Consider the following 25,614-nt stretch of genomic DNA (forward strand, 5'->3'; position numbering starts at 1 on the left):
CAGATGGTGGACCTCAGGTAGCAGGTATTGGTCGGGAAATTGGGTCACACACCTAAAAATCTGCACAAAATGGCCTGCGTGTCTAAAACATGGGCCCGAAGATGGTTACTTAAAGCTTGCTTGAAATTGGGCCTCGGGCCTTATCTTCATAATGCCGGAGAGCTGTGGGCACCAATCGGAAGTCCCAAAGCAGCTTGCTGGTCGGGGACTTCTCAAAACCTGCTCCTCTGGTTCCACATTAAGGTAAGTTTTAAAAAACAAAACTTATTTTTTTTGTAGTGGCCTCCAGTGGTCCCTTTAAAGGACCCGCTGGTTAGGCTGTGGCTCAACCAGAAAAAATTAGCAAAGCATCTTGAGCACATGCTCTGCCTAGTTTCTGTTGAATTTGGCAGTGGGGTCCTGAACAGGCAGTAGACCCCAGATTAAAGCGGCCTAGCACCTGTATTGCACGGGCACCCCAGGAACTCAGAAGTCAATTTGGCAGCAAGCGCACTTCCAGGGGACTCGGGCACATAAGATCGTGACCGGAAATTGGTGTCCCCAACATGAATTTTGCATTTAAAAATAAATGGTGTGACCAAGACCAATTTCTGCCCCGTCATGTTTTGAGGTGGTGGCTTGGAGAGCTTGCAAGAGAAAATCTGCCTTGCAGCTAAATAGAGGGGATAATTTTAACTTCGGGCAAAATGGGTGATATCAAATTGGCTGCTGAGTTTACACCACGCCCAAATTTTCCTTCAATACTCTGTTTACTTCAATACACAGGAAAATCGGGCGTGGTGTATAATAGCCAGCTAGTTTGATAGCACCCAATACACAACATCGCTGAAAGTTAAAATTACCTCCAGTAAGTAGAATGGGGCAACAAACTACAACACATTTTTCTTCTTGATTCTACTATGTTTCACAGAGAGGGAAAAAAAATCTCTGGAGAGCTAATAGTTTATTTTTTATCTTGGTGTGGCTTAGGCAACTGAATCTGCTACAAAACGTAAGCTTGAAAAACTCCAAGAGCAAGAAGATAATTTATTTGAAATTGAAAACCATCTTCACAGTGACTTACTAACAGAAAACCCACAACAGGCAACAAGTGCTTTTGGACCAAATCGTGTCATTGTAGATCGTTGGAAAGGAATGTCGCAAGATGATGCGGATGATGTCACTCGCAAACAGAAGCAACAAGTCCAGGAGAAAAAGGTACAAATATCAGCTGTCTCCAATTTTGCCCCTGTTCCCTGCAACTTGCCTAAAGGCACTGATATATATTTCGCTTCCACTGGCACTGGAGCCTTCCATTGCCTTGACCATTTTTCATGTGTGAAGCTGGATAGTGAGTGGCAACAGGCTATTTGATTATAAAGCCAATTCTGCCTTATCTTTATACCTGCACAAGCACACTTTATAACAATGGTCACTGCATGGTAATCAGGAGTGGGAACTCTAATTATATTTAGGACTAGCTATTTGCACGGGAAAAATGCTCTGATAGGCTCTCCATGATCACATGACCTGATTGCTGATTGGTCCCCTTGAAGGATAAGACACATCCAGAAGTTTCTCTGGAATGTGCAATTGGAGCCCAAGTTCTGAGTGACTTTGCAAAGTGTAATTCGAGCCATTCTGACTTCAGACACCAGACAGGATAGAGCGCCCCCATCCCAGCACGAGTTCCTGACTCCCCCAGCCCAAGTACCTTACACCCCCCAGCTTAAGTTCATGCCCCCTCCAGCCCAAGTTCCCGCTTCCCCTCTCTTCCCCCCCACCCCCAGTTTCTGTTTCTCTTGCCCCAGTCTCTCTCTCTCTCTCTCTCTCCCTGCCCAGTCTCTCTTTCCCCCCCCCAGTCTCTCTCTCCTCCCCCCCCCCCGCAGTCTCTCTCTCTCTCCCCGCAGTCTCTCTCTCTCCCCCCAGTCTCTCTCTCTCTCTCTCTCTCTCTCCTCCCAGTCTCTCTCTCTCTCTCTCTCCCTCCCCAGTCTCTCTCTCTCCCTCCCCAATCTCTCTCTCACTCCACCCCCCATCCCCAGTCTCTCTCTCTCTCTCCCCAATCTCTCTCTCTCTCCACCCCCCATCCCCAGTCTCTCTCTCTCTCACTCTCTCTCCCATTATCTCCGATGTTTTCTCTCCCACAGAAGGCTGCGAAATTGTTCCAAATATTCCAAAAGCTAGAAGCAGCTCCAGCGGCAGTTCCACGCGGCTGTCTCTCTCTCGCACCTCACTTCGGACATCTGGCTTCCTCGTACGTCGCACTGCGCATGCGCGATCGAATCGAGGGCCCATGCTCAAAAAGTGGGTGGAGTCCAATGTGGCATGCACAGAAGGACACACAAAAAACTAGTGCAAATAGTCACTCTGATATTTTTACCACACTCTCTAATGAGAGAACATAGAGACCAATGATCATGTTTGTGGTGTTGCATTGGCTGAGATCAGCTGAGTTAGAACAGGTGTGGGATCAAACAGTGTCCTCTCTGGATGGCATGGCATAGTGATGTTCCACATGTAATTTATCCACTGAGCCATTAGAATCACTGTGATGTAAAATATCCTGAGAAAATATTGTCATGATTTGAGATCACTTGAGATATTTTTCATGCTGAACACAAAAGTCTGTTTCCATAGACAAGCTCATGTTCCCTATAAGCCAAAATGTGGTACTATACATTAACTTAGAAGTGGGTGAGCAACAAACCCATTTACCATTCATATATGCACTGAAAACAGGCTGAGATTTTACTAACTTTGGCGAGTCCATGGCGGGTGATGTCGGCGGCGGTCCTGACCCTGCTGCTGTCTCCATTCCGCTCTGTAAAATGACATTCCCTAGATTGGGCTTGGTAAGGCCGCCCAGCGCATTTCCCGGCCAATTTGAAGAAGCACGTCCGGTGACGTCCGCAATGGTGATGAGTGTGAAAGGAATGGCTTTAGCATTGTAGGGATGCTTTATGTTGCTGGTGTGCAGTGGTACCAACCTGGTGCATCATGTGGCAGCCAGGGTGTACAGCGTCAAGTGAAGTAAAGCTGGCCATGGTGAGGCCATCCCGGGCCGCATTGTGGTCGGGTGCTGATGTTCTCTGTCCTGTGCAGCATCTGCCGATTGTGAAGAAGGTTGCTGGTGCTACTGGTGTGCCTGATGCTGCTGGTGTTGCGGCTGATTGTGATGGGATTCAAAAGGCAGTCAATGCAATGATATAATACTGTCAATCAAAATAGGATTCAAAGATATCGGAGTCCTCAAAATCAGAAAATCAACTGACACATCTTCAGGACACAACCAAACTGAGAATCTTTCTTGGTGAGCGCCTGATGGGACAGTTTCAAAGGCCATAGACTGATGTATAAGTGATAACCCAATGATCAGTATCAATTATTTCTATCATATGGATGGCATTTATGCCTCTCAAAATTTATACAGAAATCCACATAAACAGAGGGAAGACAAGTACATTTGAAGTGACTGCTTTATAGTAGTTAAGTGTGTGGATTTGCTGCAAACTTTCACCGAGGTAGGTTGCTGTCAGCCAGCCACCACAGAAAACATTTTAGAAAAGAAACATTTTAGGCATTGAATAGATAAAAATTCATTTAAACTATGTAACCTGAAGATTCATTTTATAAAAAAACAATTCTTTGATCTTTTGTAAAAATCAAATTGCATTTTGAAGCCTTTGACCAACATTGGCAGCGATTTTCCCTACTTTGGCAAGTCTGAAGCGAGCGATGTTGGTGGTAGGTCTCGGTCCCGCTTCTGGTTCCATCCCGGCCTCCGACACAACTTCCCCTTATTGGGCTTGTTAAGCCTGCCCAGCAAGTTTTCCAGCCAATTGAAGGAAGCGGGTCTGATGATGTCATCATCAGCCAGTTTCCTTAAAGGGACCATGTGTAAATTTACTTCGACATTTGTGCTGTGTGTTCTGCAGCATTGAGCACAGAGATCCATGGCTGCACCCACGCTCTCCCATGACTCCCTGCATATGCTTATGGAGGGAGTCACAGCACGCAAGTTTGTTCTTTTCCCTTCCAATGGACGGAAGAGACCTCCCTAGGAGACCAATGCAGCCTGGTTGCACATTGCACAGGAGGGCACAAGCAGGGATATCAGGAGGACAAGGCTGCAGTGATGCAAACCTTTCAATGATCTCAGTAGATCATGAAACGTTACTGCAAAGCCACACTCAAGCTTAGTCTGCTGTGCCCACATCTGTTGTGTATCTGTAAAGCATGTCCGCCACCAGGGAGCTCATCCCCTGAAGTCCCAAGGGATCCCAGCATCCCTTGGGAGCACTGTATATCAGCCGGCCCCAAAGGCCTGTTCCTCACTCTGGAGTGTCTTATTAAAGACTGAGGTCACTGTTACTTTAACCTCCCTGTGTGCAGCCTCATCTGCGTTAGGAACACAATAACTGGCGACGAGAATACGAATCCAACACAAAGATGCAGCAAACTGTGGGCATCCTGGAGAAGTTCTTGGAGGTGAGGACTGGGAAGCCTATGTCGAACGGCTAGACCATTACTTTGTAGCCAACTAGCTGGACGAAGAAGGAAGCGCTGCAAAAATGAGAGCGGTCCTCCTCACAGTCTGCGGGGCACCGACCTACAACCTCATGAAGAATCTTCTGGCTCCGGTGAAACCCACAGATAAGTCGTATGACGAGCTGTGTACACTGGTTCGCGAACATCTTAACCCGAGGGAGCGCGTGCTGATGGCAAGGTATCGGTTCTACACGTGCCAGCGATCTGAAGGTCAGGAAGTGGAGAGCTACGTCGCCGCGCTATGGCGACTTGCAGGACAATGTGAGTTTGATGGCTACCTGGAGCAAATGCTCAGAGACGTTTTTGTACTGGGCATTGGCCACGAGATCATCCTACGAAAACTTTTGACTGTAGAGACCCTCAGTAAGGCCATTGCAATAGCACAGGCGTTTATGTCACCAGTGATAACACCAAACAAATCTCTCAGCACACAAGTGCTAGCAACGTTCATAAATTAACTGGAACTGTGTTTGCGAGCACAAATGTACAGGGCAGAACCCACGAGTCTGCAACTGCCAGCAGGCCTCAGGTGACCCAGATGACTCAGAGTCCCCAACAAAGGATGAATGCAAGGCAGTTCACACCTTGTTGGCATTGTGGAGGCTTCCATTCAGCCTATCCATGCTGCTTCAAAGGATATGTTTGCAAGACCTGTGGAACAATGGGGCACCTCCAACGAGCTTGCAAACGAGCTGCAAGCTCTGAAAAACCTGCTAACCACCACGTGGCAGAGGAAGATCGGTCCATGGTGGATCAAAGCAATTTCAAGCCTCAGAGAGAAGAGGCAGATGCTGAAGTACACTGGGTGCACACATTTTCGACGAAATGTCCACCTATAATGCTAAACGTAAAATTGAATGGCTTACCCGTAGCCATGGAACTGGAGACTGGCACTAGCCAATCCATCATGAGTAAAAAGATGTTGAGAGACTGTGGTGCAACAAGGCATTCAGACCAGCCCTGAGCCCCATCCACACAAAACTGAGAATGTACTCCAAAGAGCTTATCACTGTCCTGGGCAGCGCCATGATCGAGGTCACCTACAAGGGCACGGTGCACGAACTGCCACTCTGGATTGTCCCGGGAGATGGCCCCACACTGCTTGGAAGGAGCTGGCTGGGCAAAATCCGCTGGAACTGGGATGACATTCGAGCGCTATCACATGTCGATGAGGCCTCATGTACCCAGGTTCTTAACAAATTTCCTTCCCTTTTTGAGACAGGCATTGGAAACATTTCCGGGGCGAAGGTGCGAATCCACTTGGTCCCAGAGGCACAAGGCGTGAGCGATACCGCACATGATGAGGGAGAGAGTGGAAATCGAGTTGGACAGGCTGCAACGCGACGGCATCATCTCCCCAGTGGAATTCAGTGAGTGGGCCAGCCCGATTGTTCCAGTACTCAAAAGTGATGGCACGGTCAGGATTTGCGGCGATTATAAAGTAACTATTAATCGTTTCTCGCTACAGGACCAATACCCGCTACCTAAGGCAGACGACCTATTTGCGACACTGGCAGGAGGCAAGACGTTCACCAAGCTCGACCTCACTTCAGCCTACATGACGCAGGAGCTGGAGGAGTCTTCGAAGGGCCTCACCTGCATCAACACGCACAAGGGACTGTTCATCTACAACAGATGCCCGTTTGGAATTCGGTCGGCTGCAGCGATCTTCCAGAGAAACATGGAGAGCCTACTCAAGGCGGTACCACACACGGTGGTCTGTCAGGACAACATATTGGTCACGGGTCGGGACACCGCCGAGCACCTAAAAAACCTGGCGGAGGTCATCCAGTGACTGGATCATGTAGGGCTGCGGCTGAAGAGGTCGAAAAGCGTCTTCATGGCATCAGAAGTGGAGTTTGGGGGAAGAAAGATCACGGCAGATGGCATTCAGCCCACAGACACCAAGACAGAGGCTGTCAGGAACGCGCCCAGGCCATAGAACATCACGGAGCTGTGGTTGGTCCTGAGACTCCTCAACTATTTTGGTAACTTCCAACCGGGATTAAGCACCCTTTTAGAGCCCCTACATGTGTTATTGCGCAAAGGTGAGAACTGGGTATGGGAAAAAAAACAAGTAATTGCTTTTGAGAAAGCCAGAAACATTTTATGCTCCAACGAGCTGCTTGTATTGTATAACCCGTGTAAGAGACTTGTGCTAGCATGTGACGCGTCGTCGTATGGAGTCGGGTGTGTATTACAACAAGCTAATGTTGCGGGGAAGTTGCAACCTGTCGCCTATGCTTCCAGGAGCTTGTCTAAGGCCGAGAGGGCCAACAGCATGATTGAGAAAGAGGCATTAGCGTGTGTGTTCGGGGTAAAGAAAATGCATCAGTACCTGTTTGGCCTCAAATTTGAGCTGGAAACCAATCACAAGCCCCTCACATCCCTGTTCGCTGAAAACAAGGGGATAAATACTAATGCCTCAGCCCGCATACAAAGGTGGGCACTCGCGCTATCAGCATATAACTATACTATCCGCCACAGGCCAGGCACCGAGAACTGTGCGGATGCTCTCAGTCGGCTACCATTGCCCACCACTGGGATGGAAATGGCGCAGCCTGCAAACTTGTTGATGGTCATGGAAGCGTTTGAAAATGATAAATCACCTGTCACGGCCCGCCAGATTAGGACTTGGACCAGCTAAGATCCTCTGCTGTCCCTAGTAAAAAACTGTGTACTGCATGGGAGCTGGGCCAGCATCCCCATTGAAATGCAAGAGCCAATCAAGCCGTTCCAGCGGCGAAAGGATGAGCTGTCCATTCAGGCAGACTGCCTGTTGTGGGGTAACCGCGCAGTGCTACCAAAAAAGGGCAGAGAGACGTTCATCTTGGATTTTCACAGCATACACCCGGGTATAGTTGTGATATCTATAACACTGTTATGCCACATTGAATAGACCCTTATACTGCACACACCTTACCGGTACACCAGAGGGTGCTGCTGCTGGAGACCTAGGGGTTGCCTGCACACGGCAGGTAACGCAGTAAAAAAGGGAACTCACAGCTTGTTGTCGGCACTCAGGAGCTGCAAATAAAGGACTACAGGTCTACACAGTTTAAGTATCATACCCTGCCTCGTGGAGTCATTAGTAAAGGTGCCTACATACACTACAATAGTAATGATGAAAGCGATAGCCAGATCCCACGTGTGGTGGCCCGGTATCGACTCTGATTTAGAGTCCTGTAGAGTACAGCAATGCAGCGTATGTGCTCAGTTGAGCAACGCGCCCAGAGAGGCATCACTAAGTTTGTGGTCCTGGCCCTCCAGACCATGGTCGAGGATCCATGTCAACTATGCGGTCCCGTTTCTCGGTAAAATGTTCTTGATGGTGGTGGATGCTTTTTCAAAATGGATTGAATGTGAAATAATGTCAGGAAGCACCGCCACCGCCACCATTGAAAGCCCGAAAGGCCATGTTTGCCACCCACGGCCTGCCTGACATACTGGTCAGTGACAACGGGCTATGTTTTACCAGTGCCGAATTTAAAGAATTCATAACCCGCAATGGGATCAAACATGTCACCTTGGCCCCGTTTAAACCAGCCTCCAATGGGCAGGCAGAGCGGGCAGTACAAACCATCAAACAGAACCTTAAACGAGTCACTCCAAACCCGCATGTCCCAAGTACTGCTCAGCTACCGCACGTGACCACACTCGCCCACAGGGATACCCCCGGCTGAGCTACTCATGGAAAGGACACCTAAAACCCAACTCTCGTTGGTTCACCCCAACCTGCATGATCAGGTAGAGAGCAGGCGGCAGCAACAAAATGTAAACGATGGTCGCGCCACTGTGTCACGGGAAATTGATCTGAATGACCCTGTGTATGTGCTAAACTATGGACATGGTCCCAAGTGGATCGCGGGCACGGTGATAGCTAAAGAAGGGAATAGGGTGCTTGTAGTCAAACTAGACAATGGACAAATTTGCAGAAATCACCTGGACCAAACGAGGCTGCGGTTCACAGACTGCCCTGAACAACCCACAGCAGACACCACCTTTTTCGAGCCCACAACACACACCCAAAGGATCAACGACACCACGCCGGACCAGAAAATCGAATCCATCACGCCCGACAGCCCATCAAGGCCAGGCTCACCCAGCAGTCCTGCAGGGCCAACAACACGCCAGCCCAGCGAGGGCACAGCCAACACACCAAAACAGACATTTGTACCGAGGCGGTCCACCAGGGAAAGGAAGGCTCCCGACTGCCTCACCCTGTAAATAGTTTTCACTTTGACTTTGTCGGGGGATGATGTTGTGTATCTGTAAAGCATGCACTCCCATGTTCCGCCACCAGGGAGCTCATCCCCTGAAGTCCCAAGGGATCCCAGCATCCCTTGAGAGCACTGTATATAAGCCGGCCCCTAAGGCCTGTTCGTCACTCTGGAGTGTCTTATTAAAGACTGAGGTCACTGTTACTTTAACCTCCCTGTGTGCAGCCTCATCTGTGTTTGGAACACAATAACATCTCTTTCACTCTGCCTTCCCGACCCTACTCTTGCATATCCTTACTCACACCAACTTACCTTGCACCTCCACCCATCCCTCTCTATCTACATTATCACATTTCCATCTCACTAGCCACCCCTCACACTCACCCTCATCCTTGTCTAATCATACCAACTAACAACATACAAGGGTAGGCACTTGGGTGTTTTATGCAATGTTCATGTAAAGTTTCTGTCAAATATTGAAATCTTTATTTTCAACACTTTGCTTTCTTGGACAGATTTGTGTGCACCTTTGTAGTGGCTTCGTGAGTTTCAGTGAATGGTGAGACATAAAGGTACCCCCCGCAATGGTAATGAGAGTGAAAAGAATGGCTTGGGCATTGTAGGGATGCTTTATGTTGTTGGTGTGGGGTGGTGCCAACCTGGCGCATCATGTGGCAGCCAGTGTGTGCAGCATCAAGTGAAGTAAATATGGCCATGGTGAGGCCATCCCTGACATCCTGGACAGCATTGTGGTCCGGTGTTGATGTCCTGTGCAACATCAGGTGATTACGGAGAAGGTTGGTTTGGTTGTTGGTGCTGATCATGGTCAGATTCTGACGACCAAGGTGAGAGAGTATAAAGTGCACCTATATTGATAGAATAGGTGGCAGGTGAAGTAGAAATTACAGAAGTGATCTGTCAATGGTGGGAGAGGAAATTAGGTCAGACTGCATGGACTTGTGTAAAGAGGTGCAGCATGGTGAATCTAGTGGAAATGCAGTTTAGGGAAGATATCTGAATCAGCTGGCAGGTTTGAGGTCTAGGCACAGCGGGAAACCGGTGGAAGACCTGTGTAAGTTTAAAAAGCTTGGAAAAAAGCATTGTTATGTGGCTTTAAACAAGCCACTAATGATTTGAATTGGGTCTCCCCATCTGCTCAGCGCTGGCAGACCCAACATCGGGAAATACAGGTGTGCATGTTTTGACAGCGGATTCCTGACCTGTTGGCGATCATTTAAAATTTCACAGCTGGCCCGCCACCAATTGAGTCTGCTGAGTGCTGGCAAAATCACAGCCATCGTGTCCACAAACATTTATGATATGGTTCTGTGCGAGAGGGGAGGAGCTTAAAAGAAAGAGGGGAAAAAACTGAGGGCAAAAGAATGGGGGAAAAAAACAGTTGAATTCTAATGAGAACCTTATGTACATTGATTTAATTACCAATTAATCGGATAACTCAACAACAACAACTGCTATTTATATAGCGCCTTTAATGTAGTAAAACATCCCAATGCGCTTCACAGGAGAGCTATGAGACAAAAGATTTGACACCAAGTCACATAAGAAGAAAATATAGCAAATGACCAACAGCTTGGTCAAAGAGGTAGGTTTTAAGGAGCGTCTTAAATGAGGAAAGAGAGGTAGAGATGCAGAGAGGTTTAGGGAGGGAATTCCAGAGCTTACGGCCTCGGCAGCTGAAGGCATGTCCACCGATGGTTGAGTGATTGTTATCAGGGATGCTCAAGAGGGCAGAATTTGAGGAGCGCAGATATCTTGGGGGTGGGGGGAGGGTTTGTTGTGAGGCTGAAGGAGATTACCGAGATAGGGAGGGGCGAGGCCATGGAGAGATTTGTAAACCAGGATGAGAATTTTGAAATCAAGGCATTGCTTTACCAGGAGCCAATGGAGGTCAGCGAGCACACGGGTGATGTGTGAACGGGACTTGGTGCAAATTAGGACATGGGCTGTCGAATTTTGAATGACCTCAAGTTTACGTAGGGTAGAATGTGGGAGGCCAGCCAGGAGTGCATTGGAATAGTCAAGTCGAGAGGTAACAAAGGAATGGATGAGGGTTTCAGCAGCAGATGAGCTGAGGCAGGGGCGGAAGCGGGCAATGTTATGGAGGTGGAAATAGATGGTCTTAGTTATGCCGTGGATATGTGGTCGGCAGCTCATTTCGGGGTCAAATATGACACTAAGGTTGGGAATAGTCTGGTTCAGACTCGGACAGATGCTAGAGAGAGTGATGGAATCAGGTGGCTAAGAAATGCAGTTTGTGGAGGGGACCAAAGACAATGGCTCCTGCCTTCCCAATATTTAATTGGAGAAAATTTCTGCTCATCCAGTACTGGATGTCGGACAAGGATTCTGACAATTTAGAGACCGTGGAGGATTTGAGAGAAGTGGTGGTGAGTTAGAGCTGGGTGCCACTAACGTACCTGTGGAAACTAATGCTGTGTTTTCGGATAATGTCGCCAAGGGGCAGCATATAGGAGGGGTCCAAGGATAGTTCCTTGGGGAACCCCAGAGGTATCGATGTGGGAGTGGGGTTTGAAGCTATTGCAGGTGATTTTATGGCTATGATTGGATAGATAAGAATGGAACTAGGTGAGTGCAGTCTCACCCAGCTGAACAATGGTGGACAGGTGTTGAAGGAGGATGGAGTGATCAACCATGTCTAAGGCTGCAGACAGGTCGAGAAGGACAAAGGGATAGTTTACCTTTGTGTCAAATTTATTTATTTTGTCTCATAACTATATAAATGTAAGTTGTGTTTGTTGTTGTTTGTCACAGTTGCAAAGGATGTAATTTGTGACTTTGATGAGAGCCGTTTCGGAACTGTGGCAGGTGCGCAAACCAGATTGGAGGGATTCAAACATGGAGTTGTGGGAAAGATGGGTACGATTTTGGGAGGTGACAACATGTTCAAGGACTTTGGAGAGGAAAAGGCGGTTGGAGATGGGCGATAGTTTGCAAGGACAGTGGGGTCAAGGGTTGTTTTTTTGAGGAGAGGGGTGATGTCGGCAGATTTAAAGGCGAGGAGGACAGTACCTGAGGAGAGCGATCCGTTAACAATGTCAGCTAACATGGGAGCAAGAAAAGGAAGTTGGGTGGTCAGCAGTTTAGTGGGAATAGGGTCGAGGGAGCTGCAATTGGGTCTCATGGACAAGATAAGCGTGGAGAGGTCAAAAGGGGAGATCGGAGAGAAACTGGAGAAAGATGCGAGTTCACGGCTAGGACAGGGGGAAGACAGAGGAAATTTGGCTAGGGGAAGGAAGGGAAGTGGCAGAGGCAGCTGATCAGATGGTCTCAATCTTGGAGACAAAGAAGTCCATGAGCTCCGAGCACTTGTTGGAGGTGAGTGTGGAGGAGACAGAGGAGAGGGGTTTAAGAAGACGGTTAGCAATAGAGAATAGTAACCGGGTGTTATCTTTGCATTGCAGAATGATCCTGGAATAGTGAGCAGTTTTGGCAAACAAGAGTAGGACCCGATAATGCTTTATCTGGTCCAGCCAGATCTGGCAGCGAATGGTTAAACCAGTTGTCCGCCACATCCATTCAAGCCTGCGCCCCTTGGACTTGAGGGAGTGTAGATGAGGGCCATACTGGGGGAATAGCCAAGGTGAGAGAGAGTAATGGTTTTACTAGGGACTAGGGCAAAAGGTGGTGGTGAGGGTGTGGTTGAGCAGATGGCTGCAGAAATGTCATGGTGGATGGAGGACCAAAGGCTGGACAGTTGGGATTTCGTGAGTGTCGTGAGAGTTTGGAGAGAGTTTTTTCCAGGGGTAGGCACAGAAGGAAGTAGGGTTGGGTGGGAGAAGGGGGATGTGGGTGGAGAGCGATACAAGGAGGTGGGCAGAGATGGCCTTATCTGCAATTGACACGGCGGGAATAGCGAAACCACGAAAAATGACATGGTCAAGGGTGTGGATGTGAATGTGGGTTAGAGAGTTCACATGGAGGGAGAGATTAAAGGAGGATAGGAGGTAGTAAACTCAGAGAAGAGTGCGCATGATGACTTGAGATGGAGGTTGAAATCACCGAGGATGAGAAGTCGTTCAATGAATTTTAAATGAAATGTGAGATGGGTGAAACAAGGTGAGATGCTCAAAGGAGGAGAAAGTGGCAGAGGAGTAGGAGGACAGAACATGGTGTGATTTGGTGATGAAAGCCACACCACCATCATGGTGGTCTGGGTGGGGCAAGTGGTGGAAGATATAGCCATGCGGGAAGGCTTCATTTAAGGGTAGGATGTCATCACCCCTCAGCCAAGTTTCTGTCAGGGCCATGATGTCAATGCAATCATCTCACGATAAGCTCATGGATGGCAAGGGCCTTGTTCGCAAGTGAATGGACATTCTGCAGGGAGATGTAGAGAGGATCGGTGATGGCTGATCCACTGCCAGCATCCACAGGATCAGCGCTTGGAGGGGTGAGTTGGATGGGGAGGAGATTGGCAAGATTAGCCCCCCACGAGTGAGCTGGGCGGCAAGGTCGGTGAAAGAGTAGGATGGGGCAGTTGGAGTTGATACTCTTGAGGAGACATAAAGTCTGAGGACCCGAGTTGGTAAAAAGTTGACATGGGTAGGATGGAGTCGATATGGAGCATCAACAAACTGTTGTCCAAGTTCACAGAGAGGTGCAGCAGACGAGAGATATCCAGAAGCTAGTTGAAGAGTAGAGAATTGAAGGATGGAGGTTATGGCTGCGGTAATGAGAATTGGTTGCAGTGCAGAAGGATGACGGCAAAGTTGACGCGAAGTTGGAGATCAGAAGCAGTGAAAAAAATGTAAAACCACACAAGCCAGTGACCAACAAAGCAGAAAAACCAGTAGAACGAATCACCTAGCTGACCAGATAAACAACAGCAAGTAGCAGCAACCAACAAAGCTTAAAATCCAGTCAAACGAGGAACAGCACCTCATCTTTCGTTTAGGCACTTTACAGCCTTCTGGACTCAACATCAAGTTCAACAATTTCAGCCCGTAGTCCCTGCCCCAATTTTTTAAAATTCATTATTTTATTATATTTTTGTTCTGTTTTTTTTCTCTTTCCCATGGCAGGTGTTGATGATCTTTCCATTTACACCCTATCTAGACATCTTTTGTTTCTTAACTTGTCCCATTATCATCTCCTTTTGCCTTGCACCATCAGCCCTTTTGTCTCTTAATCTCTTCTGCCTTCCACCCTATCACAGACCTTTCCTTTTGTTCTTTTCTCTCCTCCCCCCTTTCCCTGGCCCTACACTTGCTTAAAAACCTGTTACATCTCTAACTTTTTCCAGTTCTGACAAAGGGTCATCGACCTGAAACGTTAATTCTGTTTCTGTCTCCACAGATGCTGCCTGACCTGCTGAGTATTTCCAGCATTTTCTGCTTTTATTTCAGTCAAACGAGTCACCCAGCTCAGCAGAGAAACCGCCATAATGAGGAAGCTGAAACAAATTTTGCAGCAAATTTTTGACACAGCAAATGAGTCTTGCATTGTAATCCAGTGCAGAAGTGTATTCTTGACGTCCAGAGAAGTCCAGGAATTCAGAAACCAAATTTGAGAAACAGAGAGCAGGGTGGGGGATGGGTAATGGTGGTTTAAAACAGTTAACATGTAGTTGGGGCTAAAATGCACCAACTGATGGAGCCAGGGAAACTTGGAACAGTGGAAGCGAGGAGATTTGGGAGAGGAAGGGCAAAGGATGGCTGGATAGAGGTGAAGAGCTCCTTTTGGAACTGCCAGCTTAGCAGCAGCCATCTTGAAAAATCTCAAGGTCATTACTATCTCCTGGGACTTGTTTTGATTGCCTTTGGGGTTCAGAGAATAATTTCTGAGAATTCTTTATTCCTTGAATTGGTCTAGAATTTTTTTTTCCTCTCCCAAGAGATTGCATGGCTGCTACAGGGTGGGGAGAATTGGAGGTCTTGCTGTCTAGTTGCAACATGTCTGAATGGGACAGGCATCTTGGACCAGCTGTTTTGTTTCTGTCTGTTTTTTTTGTATGCTCATATGTTAAATCCAGTATCTTAGCCCGTTGAGTGTTCAGTTCTACAGAGACAGAGTATAGAAAAGATGCAGCTTCCAGATTGTTGCTGATAAGGACGTCGCACAACTGAAGCTTAAACAGTAAGAGAAAACAGTCGACAACCCTAAAACTATAACAGTGAGACCCCATCTTGAACGGGGCTCTTGTGTGTATGCTTATGTATTCAGGTACTAATGCAATTAGATGTTTGCTGAAAAATTGTCAATAGGTCTGAGTTCACTGAAAGCTGGCAACAATATTTTTGTGTCTGTGATTCAATGCCACTTATTTTAACAAATTAACACTGACAGTCTGCTTGCTGATAGACACAAACATGCAGGCCAACTGAGGAAATTCCAATGACTGTCTGTCATTTTGATTAACCCTGTGATGATCTATGTCAGAAACTGTAATAACATTTAAAGAACTGTTCTGAACACGAGAATGAAATACATTACTAAAAAAATGCTGCCTTGTTTATACATAGAGACTAGAGGAGGAAGAGCGTCAGCTCAATGCAGAATGGGAAAGACTACGGATCAATGATGCTAGGGCCGCTATCCTTCTTGAACGACATCAGCAGCGAGTAAACCGGCAGCTTCGGAAGGCAATGGACTGTCAAAATATGCTGCTCAATAAGGATCATAAAGCACGGTAAGTACCATGGGCCCAAATTTCCCCATGAGTTGCACCGTTTTTTTTTAGTGTAACTTGATTTTTCTGGTGTATCTTTTTAGTTGCAAATATGGCCATTTAATTTGCGCCAGTGTAAGTGAGTTAGTTAGGTTTTTTGTTAGGTTAGTTTTTTTTTCAAAAAGGGGCGTTCTCAGCCACTTACACCATTTATGCCAATTTGGCCAGAAAAAAGTTGTACTAAACTAACTTAGCGCAGCGTATGTGTCCACTTTTGTCCGCACAGAAAGACCTTACTTACAGTTAAGGAATCGGCGCAAGTGACTACATTTAAAGCACCACCAAGCACCAAACAAAGCACAAAAAGTAATAAGCAATTAATAAATAAAAAATAAAAAAATAGAAGGAACCCTACCCCTAAAGCACCAAGACCAAAGTAATAAGCAATCAATAAATAACAAATAAAAAAATAGAAGGAACCTGCATCTAAAGCACCAAAATCAATCAGTAAATAACAAATAAAAAAAAGAAGTCCTACCTTAGGGAACGCTGCGGGTCGCCGATGAGGGAGGGAGAGGAAAGGCTGGTCTCAGCGGCATCGGGGGATGGGGGGAGAGGGAGAGGAAAGGCTGGGCTCAACGGCATCTTTATAAAGTAGAACTCAAACTGGTTCCATAAAATGGGACTGCACATGGTCTTCATAGGCAGCTTGTCTGTTCTCTGGAAAGGTCCTTTGGCACACTGGACACTCGTAAACAAAGTGCTTCACAACGTGTTGCTCGAAATCAAAGTCCTCCAGGTTGAGCGGGAAGATGACCTCACACACTGGGCACTTTTTGCTGTCAATGCTCTCCTCTTCGGTGTCCTGTGAATTCTCCTTGCCATCCTGGCTCTGCACCAAGTCAATGTTCGCACCAGTCTGCGATCCTTCGATATCAGAGTGTGCGGCAGGCCACTCTGCCCGGGATAGAGTCGGCGTGCTTCGGCCCCTCCCACACAGCCTGCAGCGCGCGTTTGTCGAAATGGCCTGCCAGGAGCTACTGCACATGCACGCAGACTCTAGCGTGCATGTGCAGAGGTCCCGGCACTGTTTTCAGCGCTGGGACCTAGCTCCGCCCCCCTATCTTTTTTCTGCGCCATGCCAGCTCCACAGATGGCCCGAGAATTGGCCATGATTGGAAGGATTTTTTTTGGTGCTGTTTCTGAGGTAAAATGTCGGCGGGGGGCTCGGAGATGCGCCGAAAAAACCGGAGGGCCAAATTTGGGCTCTTTAAGTCTGCTCCTGAAGTTTTGAGAAACCATATATTGACTTAATTTACACCTGACATTTACAGGGAAACAAATGGAGGCAACATTCCAGTAAACTGCAAAACGTAATGGGAGTACAGGGTTTACCCAATTGATTTCTCCAATCTGATCTAATTCATTCAACTTTTTTATCAAAAATATACTGCCTTAAGAAAGTTCCATTTGGAGCACAAGGACTTTCCCACCGAGACTAAAGGAGGAAAGATTTTATTGGTGAATACCGGGACGCATCTGCACACCTCTTGTGTCTGAGTAGATTTCGAACTTGTTGGGGAAGATGCATGGCATTGGTGTGGAAAAGAGGAAACAAAATAATTTTTAGAAACGGAGATAAAAGTAAGTAAACAAAACAGAACCTGACATAAGCCTCCCCATTGAAAAGCAATTGACGCTGTCTCAAAACTGTATACTGGTTGTGGCTGTCATATCTGGATATAGAGAGAAAATAAAAAAATTATATTGCCTCTTTTGCCCCACTATAATCATGCCTGTTGCCAACCAAACATAATGTGGCTTTGATACGAGTCTTGGCCCAAGCCATCAACCCTTCGGGCTAGAGGAGGAGAATGTGCAGGAGACAAGTGTCCCACCTGGATAGAAAGAAATGATTAATACTTTTTTTTTTACAGGGAGAAATTTCTGAAAAATGAGGTCTATGTGAATATTCCAACTTCCAAATATTTTGATCAGTTCAACACAACCAGCCGCTGAAATGGATGACAAGGTTATCTTTTGCCACATCCCAATATGTTTAAAGGAACTATTTTTTTTCTCATTAAAAATCATGCTTTCCTGTTGAAAGAACCTTCATAAGAAAACTCCCATGGTTTTCTATAATAATATTATCATATGTTAAATTTGTTATCCCTTTGATTTTGAAATTTTTCTCCAGTTACTCAGTAGCTTGTCATATTAACCAGAAAGGTTTTTGAAGGGAGAGTGTAAACATTTTTCTTTTATTTTCTTGTCCATATAATAAATGTTTGAAAAGAAACTACTAATACTGCAAAATAAGAATACACCTATCCATTTACTTTTTTGAAAATCAAACTTTCCATGATATAAGTGTAAGCAGATCAGAACTTCTTAAAGAATGCTGATCTGGTCTGCAAGTTGGCAGTGTTTTTACCAGAGTGATTGTATGATGCTAAACAGCTGCCTCCATTGAACTGCCTCACAATGAGATCTGCAGTTATCAGGTTAGGATCAAAATACTTTAATTAGTTTCTAACATGGCTGATGTATGAAAAAAAAATCGCGAGTCCAGCAGAAACAACCATAACATCTTTTATTTCTTTTTTGTTACACTATTTTTGTGGTTAATAAAAAAAAAGGAATTTCTTCTTAAAATGTGATTTGTATTGTAGAACAATAAACCAATCTTGGAATATACAAAGAGGTAATACAACCCTTGGCATGTGGCCAGTATGCATATTTTCCATCAAAGGCCTGGCCTATACTGAAATTCTTCTGTAGTGGTGCACTGTGAAAAAATTTACAAGTATAAAAGCCCCACAAGTCAGGAACATGACAGATGTAAGCAACATACCTACACTTCTGAATAAGAGAATAACCATCTATGAAGAATTCAGTTGTTCAATATTTTATCAAAAATTCAGAAAGTTTTCCTTTAATTGTATTCTTAACATAACACATATCGACAACCATTCACTCATGTTCCATTACACAGCAATGCAGTGTTTATCTAATAAACTGTGAGAAGAAAATAGTTGATTCTTGTCAGAACAGACAAATATCTTCTGACACACAAAATCCAATCCTTCATTTGTTGCAACAGTATTTTTTCAAATGCCTACCTCTGTTGTGTATTGTTCCAACCTGACATTCAATTGTGTCATTGAATTGCAATATGCAGATGACGCTTGCGTTTGTGCACACTCTAAGTCCAAACTCCAAACCATCGTTGACACCTTCACTGAAGCGTACGAGAGTCTGGGCCTTACATTAAACATCAGTAAGACAAAGATTCTCTATCAACCTGCCCCCCCACACAGTACTGCTCCCCGATTATCAAGATCCATAACAAGACCTTGGACAATGTGGACCACACCCCATCCCTTAAAAGTCTACTATCAGCAAGGACAGATATCCAACAGCGCCTTCAGTGTGCCAGTGCAGCCTTCGGCCACCTGAGGAAAAGTGTTTGAAGACCAGGATCTCAATCCCGGCACCAAGCTCATGGTCAATAGAGCAGTAGTGATAGCCGCCTTCCTATATGCTTCTGAGACATGGACTATGTACAGTAGGCACCTCAAAGCACTGGAGAAGTACCACCAACGCTGGCAGGATAGGCGCACCACTGTCAACATTCTCACTCAAGCTAACATCCCCAGCATCAAGGCATTGACCATGCTCTATCAGCTCCGATGGATGGGCCACATTGTCCACATGCCCAATACTAGACCCCCAAAACAAGTACTCTACTCCGAGCTACGTCATGGCAGGTGAGCTCCAGGAGGGCAGAGAAAACGCTTCAAGAACACCTTCAAAGCCTCCTTGAAAAAATGTAACATCCCCACCGACTCTTGGGAATTCCTGGCCCAAGACCACTCAAAGTGGAAGAGAAGCATCCGAGAAGGTGCCGAACACTTCGAGTCTCTTCAGCGGGAACACGTCGAAGGCAAGTACAAACAGCGGAAGGAGTGTACGACAACCCAAGCACCCCACCCACCCATCCCTCCAACCACCATCTGCCCCACCTGTGACAGAGACTGTAGCTCCCACATTGGTTTCATCAGTCACCGTGGAACTAATTTTAGTGTGGAAGCAAGTCATTCTCAACTCTGGAGGACTGCTTAAGAAGAAGATGTTGTTCCTCTTCTTCCCTCTCACCAGGCAACTGAAGGTATAACCACTGTTCTTTTAGCTTTCCTTCAATCGCTCCTTAGATTTGACCCACAAACCCACAAGTACAATTGGGGTCTAGTTCCATGACTCGTGTAGCTTTCCAACCACAGATCAGACATGAAAGTCGACACTATCCATTAACAATCCGTTTCCAGCTGTAAAATTTAAGTTACAAAGTACCTATGGAGGTTTTATCCTCATAATAGTAGAAGAAATAGGAGCAGGAATAGACCATTCAACCCCTCAAGTCTGCTCCGCCATTCAATAAGATCATGGCTAATCTTCTACCTCACTCCACTGTACTGCAATATCCCCATATCCTATGATTCCTAGGCAGTTTAAACATTTTCTCAGAAAATGCTGGCAATCTCAGCGGGTCAGACAGCATGTGTGGAGAGAAACAGAGTTAACGTTTCAGGTCGATGACCCTTCGTCAGAATTGGCAAAAGTTGGAAATTAACAGATTCTTAAGGAAGTGAAAGGGGGAGGGGAGGAAAGAACAAAAGGGAAGGTCTGTGATAGGGTGGAATGCAGAAGAGATTTTAGAGACAAAAGGGATGATAGCCCAAATTGAGATGGTAATGCTTTTGCCAGCTAAAATGGAAGACAAAATGTGCATGTGCTGAAGGCCGCTATAGATCCCAGGCCCAGCCAATTAAAGGCGTGGTGCGATAAGTATGTGCATGCGCAGTTCCAACTGTGCACTCTGAGCAGAGCGAGAAATTGGAGGAGAAGGAGGGCACACTGCTTCTCAGCCATGGCCTTTGATGCTTTGATAGAGGCAATTGAAAGGAGGTGGAATGTGCTGCAGCTTCCAGGAGGAAGGAGGCCCATCCCACGAGTTTTCCACAGGCTTTGGAGGCAGGTGAACCAAAGCATTTTTGCAAGAGACATGGTGCCACGAACTGCGACACAATATCGGAAAAAGTTCAATGATCTCACTAGGGTCATCAGGGTGAGTCCCCTTTCTATTAATGCACCAATGCCGTGATATGAACCTAACTGTCTCACACAATGTAAAGTATTTGCAGCACCTGCCCCTTCTCTGTGTTCCAGGCCATGGTCTTGGTTGGTGAAGCCACCTGAAAAGTTGAGTCTCAGTTACCATTAATGACTCATGTGAGGTCATTACATTTCTTGTGGCACTGCATCCAGGTCTTTGGGGTTTGACTCCTGGCATTGACCTCCATGGCTATCTGCTCCTACTACCTTCTGCGTGTGTGTTTGGAGAACCTTCTGGTCCCCTGTGGACACAGGACATCTCTCCTACTTTCCACCTCCCCCACCAAGGCCTTCAGTGCAGTGTCCGAAAACTTTCAAGCCTGCTCTCTCCCATGTTGTGCCATTCTTCAATGTTTCCCAGGTCAGATTCACTTCCTGAACGACTGCCAGCAGCTGCTGCAGCCACAATGCACCTCCCCTTTATGAGGTGCAGGCTAGCTTAAAGCAGTGCAGGCTGGCTTTAACTGGTGCTAACAAGTAATGATTTGGGGCCTCCTGGTCATGTGTGCAGTCAATGAGCAGTACGGTTAGCACTGGCTGCATGCTGAAATCATGGAAATGAGGAGGCAGTATTGCAATCAATGGGCACAGGTTTATCACCTGTTTTGAATTTAGCCCCCCCCCCCCCATATCTTTCTAGTCCTTGTTTGATGTTTCAGAGATATCTCCTGTTTCCCTCACACTGAAAAGCTGCTGTCTCTTATCTTCCTGAGGCTGAAACAACAAATGGGTAGAGACACTCTAAATGTTGTTCATCCAAGGCTGCTTGAAGTCTTGTTTTAACAACAGTCTTTCCATAGGGCTCCTTTGGTTGTTCTGCTGCTCTTATGACTGACAGACAAGGTTGCAAACTGGAACTAAATATTCCAGGATACTTAACTTTTAGAAGAGATAGGCAAAATGGAAAAGAAGGAGGGGTAGCCCTGATAATAAAGGATGGAATAAACACAGTAGAGAGAAAGAAAATCAAGAAGTAGAATCAGTTTGGATGGAGCTAAGTAACAGCAAGGGGCAGAAATCAGGAAATTAAAGGCTCATGTAATGAAAGTAATACAGTAATCATGGAGGACTTTAATCTATATATAGACTGGGCAAACCAAATTGACAGTAACAATGTGGAGGACGAATTCATGGAATGTATACAAGATAGTTTTCTAGATCAGTATGTTGAGGAACCAACCAGGGAACAGGCTATTTTAGATCTAGTATTGTGCAATGAGAAATAATCTTGTTGTAAAGGGGCCTTTAGGGAAGAGTGACCATAATATGATAGAATTTATATTGAGTTTGAAAGTGATTTAGTTAAATCCGAAATTAGGGTCTTAAATCTAAACAAAGCAAACTATGTAGGTATGGGGGGTGAGTTGGCTAAGGTAGATTGGAAAACCATATCAAAAGGTATGACGATAGACAAGCAATGGCTAGCAATTAAAGAATTAATACATAATTTCCAAACACATTCCTTTAAGGCACAACAACCCCCCAAAAAAAGTGGTCCAACTGTGGCTAACAAGAGAAGTTAAAGATAGTATTAGATCACAGGAAGAGGCTTTTAGAATTCAGTAAAGGAGGACCAAGAAATTGAAAAAGAAAGGGAAAATAAAATGAGAGTAAATTAGCGAGAGAAATAAAAGCAGACTGTAAAAGCTTCTATAGGTATGTAAAAAGGAAAAGATTACGAAAGTAAACATGAGTCCCTTACAAGCTGAGACAGGATAAATTATAATGGGGAATAAGAAAATGGCAGAGAAATTAAACAAATACTTTGTATCTGTCTTCATGGAAGAAGACACAAAAAACTTCCCGGAAATAATGGGAAACCAAAGGTCTGTCGAGAATGAGGAACTGAAATAAATTAGTATTAGTAAAAAAAAAAAAGTACTGGAGTTAGTAATGGGACTGAAAGCCGATAAATGCCTTGGATCTAATGGCCTACATCCTAGGGTTTTAAAAGAGGTGGCTATCGTAGATTAAAAACAGAAAATGCTGGAAATTCTCAGCTGGTCAGGCAGCATCTGTGGAGGGAGAAACGGAGTTAATGTTCCAGTTCAATGACCGTAATTTTCGGATTAGCAAACTGCAACTAGTGGGGTACCGTGAGGATCAGTGCTTGGGCCTCAGCTATTCACAATCTATCAATGATTTGGATGAGGGAACCAAATGTAACACAGGTTGAACCTCTCTAGTCCGAGACTCTTTGGTCCGGCAACCCCCCTGTTCCGGCATCATTTCCGCAGTAGGCTTCTGTGCAGCGCATGCGCACATGTGGCCAAGTCATTCCGCAACATTTCGGGCCCAGCTTCGGCGCCTCAGTCGGCTGCTGCACCTTGCTCCCTCTCCATGCCGACTCGACCCTGGGGGGAGCATTGGGAGCAGCTCGCCCCAGGATGCAGCGTAGTGCACCGGCTCGACCCAGAGGGAGCGCCAGAGACGGCGGGGAGAGGAGGAGCAGCCAGCCCCAGGTCAGCAGAACCCAGTAAGTCTGGGGGTCGGCGTGACCCCCCTTGGTCTTTAAAATTCTATGGTACGGCACCGGTCAGGTCCCGAGGGTGCCGGACTAGAGAGGTTCAACTTGTATATCCAAGTTTGCTGATCATACAAAGCTAAGTGGGAATGTAAGTTGTGAGGAGGATGAAAATAAGCTGCATGGGGATATACACAGGCTAAGTGACTGGGCAAGAACATGGCAAATGGAATATAATTTGGAGAAATGTGAAGTTATATACTTTGGTAGAAAAAATAGAAAAGCAGAGTATTTTTTAAATGGTGAGAGATTGAGAAATGTTGGTGTTCAGAGGGACCTGGTTGTCCTTGTACACGAATCATGGAAAATTAACATGCAAGTACAGCAAGCAGTTAAGTAGCAAATGGTATGTTGGCCTTTATTACAAGAGAATTTGAGTATAAGAGTAAAGATGTCTTACATCAATTATATAGGACCTTGGTGAGATCATACCTGCAGTATTGTGTACAATTTTGGCCTCCTTACCTAAGAAAGGATATACTTGCCATAGAGGGACTGATTCCTGGGGTGGAGGGATTGCCCAAAAGGAGAGATTGAGTAGACTAGGCCTATATTCCCTAGAGTTTAGAAGAACGAGAGGTGATCTAATTGAAACATACAAAGTTCTTACAGGGCTTGACAGGGTAGATGCAGGGAGGATGTTTCCCCTATCTGAACTAGGGGTCACAGTCTCAGAATAAGGGGTTGGCCATTTAGGACTGAGATAAGGAGAATGGTGAATCTTTAGAATTATCTACCCTGGAGGGCTGTGGAGGCTCAGTCATTATTTAAGACAGAGATCGATAGATTTATGGATATTAAGTGAATCAAGGGATATGGAGATAATGCAGGAAAGTGGAGTTGAGGTAAAAGATCAGCAATGATCTTATTGAATGGCAGAGCAAGCTCAAGGGGCCGAATGGCATACTCCTGCTTCTATTATGTTCTTATGTTGAGCAAGGCCAAGAAGTCCAACCTACTACCTTCCTATACTGTTGTCATGATTGACAGCTGAGAGGAACTAACCAGGAACACTATCCTCTCTGAATGTTGGGTCTTGATGCCAGAAATCGTGTGATTTCCTGTGCTACCAACACTATTGGGTCCTAGCAAACAAAACTTGCATTTACTTAATTGCCTTGAGCTACATTCAAATAAAACAGTAAAAAACTATCACCAAAGAGCAAAATTCAAGAATACAAGCCATCATGTCCAGAGATCTAGAAATAGATTTGGTGTCAGCTGTGGCTCAGTGGGTAGCACACTTGCTGCTGAGTTTAGAAGGTTGTGGGTTCAAGTCCCACTCCAGGGTACTTGAGCACATACATCTAAGTTGTTCCAGTGCAGTGCTGAGGGAGGTGTCTTCTTTTGGATGAGATGTTAAACCGAGACCTGTTCTGCTCCCTCAGGTGGATACAAAAGATCCCATGGCACTATTTTGAAGAAGAGCAGGGAAGATATCCCCGGTGTCCTGGCCAGTATTTATCCCTCAATCAACATAACAAAAACAGATTATTTGGTCATTATCACATTGCTGTTTGTGGGAGTTGTTGTGTGCAAAGCTGGCTGCAGCATTTCCCACATTACGACAGTGACTATGCTCCAAAAGTACTTCATTGGCTGTAAAGCCATTTGAGATGTCCGGTGGTAGTGAAAGATGCTATATAAATCCAAGTCTTTCTTTTTTAGAGAGAAAAATTGTATTTATATAGCACCTTTCACTACCTTATGACACCTCAAAGTGCTTTACAGCCAATTAAGTACTTTTGAAGCGTACTCACTGTTGTAATGTAGGAAACACTAATTAACAGGACTTATTTTACAAATCTGCACTGTCCATGGGGATCTTAGCTATGTGCAATTGGCAGCATGAGGTCAATATAACTGTGTAACTCATAGTGGGAAGTCAGGGTGGCTGTAAATAGTATGAATTGCAGGGTAGGGTTGGACTGATTGGCCTAGAAATTTGTTGACGCCATGCCCGTTTTACAGGATGGTGCCATAGACTGCGCCCACATTGCCTTGTGTACTCCCCATCACCATCCTAGCAGTTTTATCAATAGAAAGGGATTCCCCATCCTCAACGTCAAGCCTGTTTGCGACCACAGGCAACAAAAACTTGCATTTCTGTAGCATCTTTAACCTAGGAAAATGTCCCAAGGTGCTTCACAGGAGTGCTATCAGACAAAATTTAACAGCCATCTACAGAAGGAGACATTAGGGCAGGAGACCAAAAGCTTGGTCAAAAAGGTAGATTTTAAAGAACGTCTTAAAGAAGGAGAAAATGGTCGAGAGGCGGAGAGGTGAAAGGAGGCAATTTCAGAGATTAAAGACCTAGACATCTGAAGGCATGACCTCCAATGGAGGGGGCGAAGGATATCGGGGATGCACAAGAGGCCAGAATTGGAGGAATGCAGAGTTCTCGGAGGGTTGTAAGGCTGGAGGAGTACAGAAATAGTGATGGGCAAGGCCTTGGAGGGATTTGAACACACGGATGAGAATTTAAATAATCAGGTGTTGTTAGACCCGGTGTCATT

At 45.8% G+C, this 25,614-nt stretch overlaps 1 protein-coding gene across 1 annotated transcript in view; it reads left to right on the forward strand.

The window, feature by feature from the left end:
- LOC139281491 (RIB43A-like with coiled-coils protein 2) overlaps nt 1-18,007 on the forward strand; it is a 56,839-nt gene extending 38,832 nt beyond the window's left edge. The window contains exons 5-7 of the mRNA XM_070901664.1: nt 970-1,197; nt 15,251-15,417; nt 17,334-18,007. Of these exons, the coding sequence (XP_070757765.1) occupies nt 970-1,197; nt 15,251-15,417; nt 17,334-17,415 (477 nt within the window). The 3' untranslated portion in view covers nt 17,416-18,007. The remainder of the gene's footprint in view (nt 1-969; nt 1,198-15,250; nt 15,418-17,333) is intronic.
- Nucleotides 18,008-25,614: the final 7,607 nt, after the last annotated feature.

The sequence above is a fragment of the Pristiophorus japonicus genome, chromosome 15, assembly GCF_044704955.1.
Source record: "Pristiophorus japonicus isolate sPriJap1 chromosome 15, sPriJap1.hap1, whole genome shotgun sequence".
Classification (NCBI taxonomy): domain Eukaryota; kingdom Metazoa; phylum Chordata; class Chondrichthyes; family Pristiophoridae; genus Pristiophorus; species Pristiophorus japonicus.